We start from the raw sequence: 3,940 nt of genomic DNA on the forward strand, positions 1-3,940 counted from the left end.
GAATTTTGATGGGGATTGCATTGAATCTGTAGACTGTTTTTGGCAGGATGGCCATTTTGACTATGTTAGTCCTGCCAATCCATGAGCATGGGAGATCTTTCCATCTTCTGAGACCTTCTTCAATTTCTTTCTTCAGAGACTTGAAGTTCTTATCATACAGATCTTTGACTTCCTTAGTTAGAGTCACACCGAGGTATTTTATATTATTTGTGACTATTGTGAAGGCTGTTTTTCTCTTTTTCTAAGAAAGGAAAATGTTCCTTGTATTTTTTTTATATTTTAGATTGGGACTGGAGAGATTGTTCACTGATTAAAAGTTCTTGATACTCTTGCAGAATACCCAGGTTTGTTACCCAGTACTCATAATATAATTTAACCATTCATAACTCCAGTCCCTTTCTAGGCCACACACACACACACACACACACACACACACACACACACATACACATACCATATATACACAGTAAAGCACTTATTTGTATAAAGTGAAATAAAGCTTTCATAATATACCTACATTAGAATAAATTATCTGTCATCATTTTTTGATTGTTGAATCAAATATTTTAAATAATGTGTGGTTTTCTACATTAAAATGCCATGATCTGCAGGCAAAATTCTATACTACCTGTAATAGACATACAGTTGGACATACTTACCTGAAGGCAGAATTGATCCAGGTGAAATATATTCATTGATTATAGTATATTTCTATAACACACATTCTAAAATTTGTATGACAGTTGTGTCCACATTAATTTGATTGGGCATGAATTTTAAAGATAGCCATAAGCATACTGAATGCAATTATAAAGTTACAGTTTCCCTTTTATATTTCAATCATTCATCAAAGTATATTGATAATATAATAGTATATACCGCCAAGTTTAAGGCTTAAGCAATGTTAGTTCAGTACTAAAGAAAAACATTCTCAGAAAATGCTTTATTATTCTTACACTACCTTAAAATACATTGAAGTTCCTACAAAGCCGATTAAAATATTATAACTTTCAATGGTTGTGTAAAGTTAGTGATATGTTTTGTAAATTGAGGTATGGTGTGTCAGGAGGTGTGCACCCCCCCCCCGAGGGACCAGGCATATGATGGTCTATTATAGAATCAAGTTTATTTGGGGGCATGGGAAGGAGGGTTGAGAAGGGTGAAGAGGCAGAGAAAGAGAGGGGACAGAGAACAGAGAAGTGGGAGGGGAGAAGGAGGAGGAGGGGCAGGGGGAGGAGGAGGAGAGAACTAAGAAGGAAGAGGAACACATGGAGGGGCGGGGGTAGGGGAGGCCAGAGAGAGGGCGAGGTCAGAGAGCACAGGAGGAGGCCAAATAGTTCTTGGCTCACCTGACAGGTTGCTAGCTAACTGTTGGATGGAGCCTAGAAGGAATGCGAACATTCCAACAGTTGAGAATGTTTAAGTCCAGAACCTAAATTTTAATTTCTTAGGCAATCTTTAGTACTTTTAATAGTTCTTAAGAATACACCTTTCAAAAACCCATGAAGAGTAAGTATATCCTTATTGTAACACATCATAAACTGCTTTAAACTTCCTTATAAAATTCAAAATACAAAACTGAGCCCACTTTCTTGTCCCATTTTCCACTTCATTTCCAAATTGTCAGATTGTCAATGTCAGGGTCTTTAATACTAAGAAGCACTAGTGAAGTGTTCGTCATGAGTTGTACTACATTCTTCATAAGTATCAGTGGGAAACAATCATACACAGACAGTTATGGGAATGTTCCCAACTCAAGAAGAATAAATGGACAAATGAAAACAATATACCTAGTCCTAGAGTACTGTACTTTTTTTTTTCAAGATAGGGTTTCTCTGTATAGCTCTGGCTGTCCTGGAACTCACTCTGTAGACCAGGCTGGCCTCGAACTCAGAAATCTGCCTGCTTCTGCCTCCCAAGTGCTGGAATTAAAGGCATGCGCCACCACTGCCAGGCTCCTAGAGCACTTTTTATATAGGAGAATTTTTTAAAAATTAAGAGCAATATTACCCATTATTATATTAGCTATAACAGCTGTATTGGCATTACATTTATTGCTTACAAATAATGCAAGCCATAGCAAGGACTTTTTTCTTCCCCGTTTCTGCCACATTTTTATTAAAAGTTACATTTTTAACTTCAAAGTTAAATTTTTGAAGTTTTTAATCATATTTATTTTTTTAAAAATTTAACTGGTAGTTATTTTAAGCAATGTTATCGCAGCATTAAATTTCCTAAAGTTGTTCATACTAGATAATATCATCCTTAGGAAACATAAGACTAAGGGCCATAGTGTGTTCACCCTAAAAATACAGAAACTGCAGCAAAACTATTGTAGTGAGTAGTAGAGGGCACTGACTGCTTTATTCTGAATGGTTAGAAGAGGTTCACTGTGACTCATTAGACCAAAGTCCAACTGCTCTATGAGGCTGTGCAGCACAGCCAGCTTCAGCCATTTTCCCTTTCCCAACATGCTCCTCCCCTACATTATTGTAATGTGAACACCCACAAGGACTTCANGCTAGCCCCACCCGACGCTGACCCCACGTTGCCCTTCATTCTTTATTATGCTCTCTGTGACATCATAGAATACTCTTTAAAGGTTATCCAGATATTTGCTGAAGNGGCCCTGCCCTGAAGCACTGCTAGTGGCCCGCTGCCACGAGCTGGAGATAACAGCCTCTCCAAACAGCGGTGCTCCCTAGCAGTTGATTGCCCTCCAGGCATCACAGCCTCCAGCAACCGCAGAGGATTCTTTTGCTCTTGGCCCAAAGCAGCAAGAGGGAGTCCTTCTAGACCTAGAGGTACAGCTTGCTCTCTCTCTCTCTCTCTCTCTCTCTCTCTCTCTCTCTCTCTCTCTCTCTCCATCTCTCTCCCTCTCTCCCTCTCTCTCTCCCCCTCTCTCCCTCTCTCTCCCCCATCCATCTCTGAATTGTGCTTTAATAACTTGACTTAGCCTCCTTTAGCCTAATCATCTGTCATTTTCTTATCTCTATACCCTAGGTGCAACAGAGCCATCTTCCAGCTGCCATACTCGGTGAAGATGGCTCAAACTCCTTTGGAGGCTGTGGCCCTTAAGCGCCTCCAGAAGGAGTTCCTTGCCATCTCTCAAGATCCCCCTGCTCAGTGTTCTGCAGGGCCAGTGGCGGAAAATATGTTTCATTGGCAAGCAACCATAATGGGGCCTGAAGACAGCCCCTACCAAGGAGGGGTTTTTTTCCTGTCCATCCACTTTCCGTACAATTACCCCTTCAAGCCCCCCAAAGTTTCGTTCACAACCCGGATTTACCATCCAAACATTGGCAAAAATGGAAGTATCTGTCTAGATATCTTGAATTCTAAGTGGTCACCTGCACTTACAATTTCCAAAGTTCTTCTGTCTATTTGCTCTCTGTTATGTGATCCAAACCCAGATGACCCTCTGGTTCCTGAAATTGCGAAGGTCTACCTCAAGGATTTAAGACAGTATGAGAGATTGGCTCGAGAGTGGACGGAGAGATATGCGATGTAATTTCAACATGTAATGGTCATAATAATAAAAAGAAGTGGTTCGCTTCATCAGTCATGTTTTCTTTTCTTTCTTCATTTGAGCAAAGTGATGCCTCTTTAATCTTTTCTAGATATATATTGTACAATTTCCTAACTAGGGTAACTATCGGTGAGAGTTAGGGGTGGAAAAGAGGAAAATGGATGGGATACCGGGAAGGTAGGGAAAGCAAGTGAGGTGAAGGGTATATGTATTGGGTATGGGGAGGTAGGAGGTGAAAGAGGGGCAGATGGNTAGGAGTTGCAGGGAAAGGGGGAGGTAATGAGAATGAGAAGGGAAGATGGATGGGAGGTGGGGGTGAGAATAAGAACAGATTATTTGAGTGTGGAGGAAAGGGAATGTGAAAGGAGGGCAGATGGAAGGGATGTGGGGTAGGTGGTGGGTGAGTAAGAA

The 3,940-nt window shown here is 40.7% G+C and overlaps 1 protein-coding gene across 1 annotated transcript; it reads left to right on the top strand.

Moving 5' to 3' along the window:
- The first annotated feature begins 3,009 nt into the window (after positions 1-3,009).
- LOC110313641 (ubiquitin-conjugating enzyme E2 D2-like) lies at positions 3,010-3,555 on the top strand. Its single transcript, XM_021188090.1, has one exon. The coding sequence runs from the start codon at positions 3,044-3,046 to the stop codon at positions 3,509-3,511; it is 468 nt and encodes a 155-aa protein (XP_021043749.1). The 5' UTR covers positions 3,010-3,043; the 3' UTR covers positions 3,512-3,555.
- The last annotated feature ends 385 nt before the right edge of the window (positions 3,556-3,940 follow it).

The sequence above is a fragment of the Mus pahari genome, chromosome X (assembly GCF_900095145.1).
Source record: "Mus pahari chromosome X, PAHARI_EIJ_v1.1, whole genome shotgun sequence".
Taxonomy (NCBI): Eukaryota; Metazoa; Chordata; class Mammalia; order Rodentia; family Muridae; genus Mus; species Mus pahari.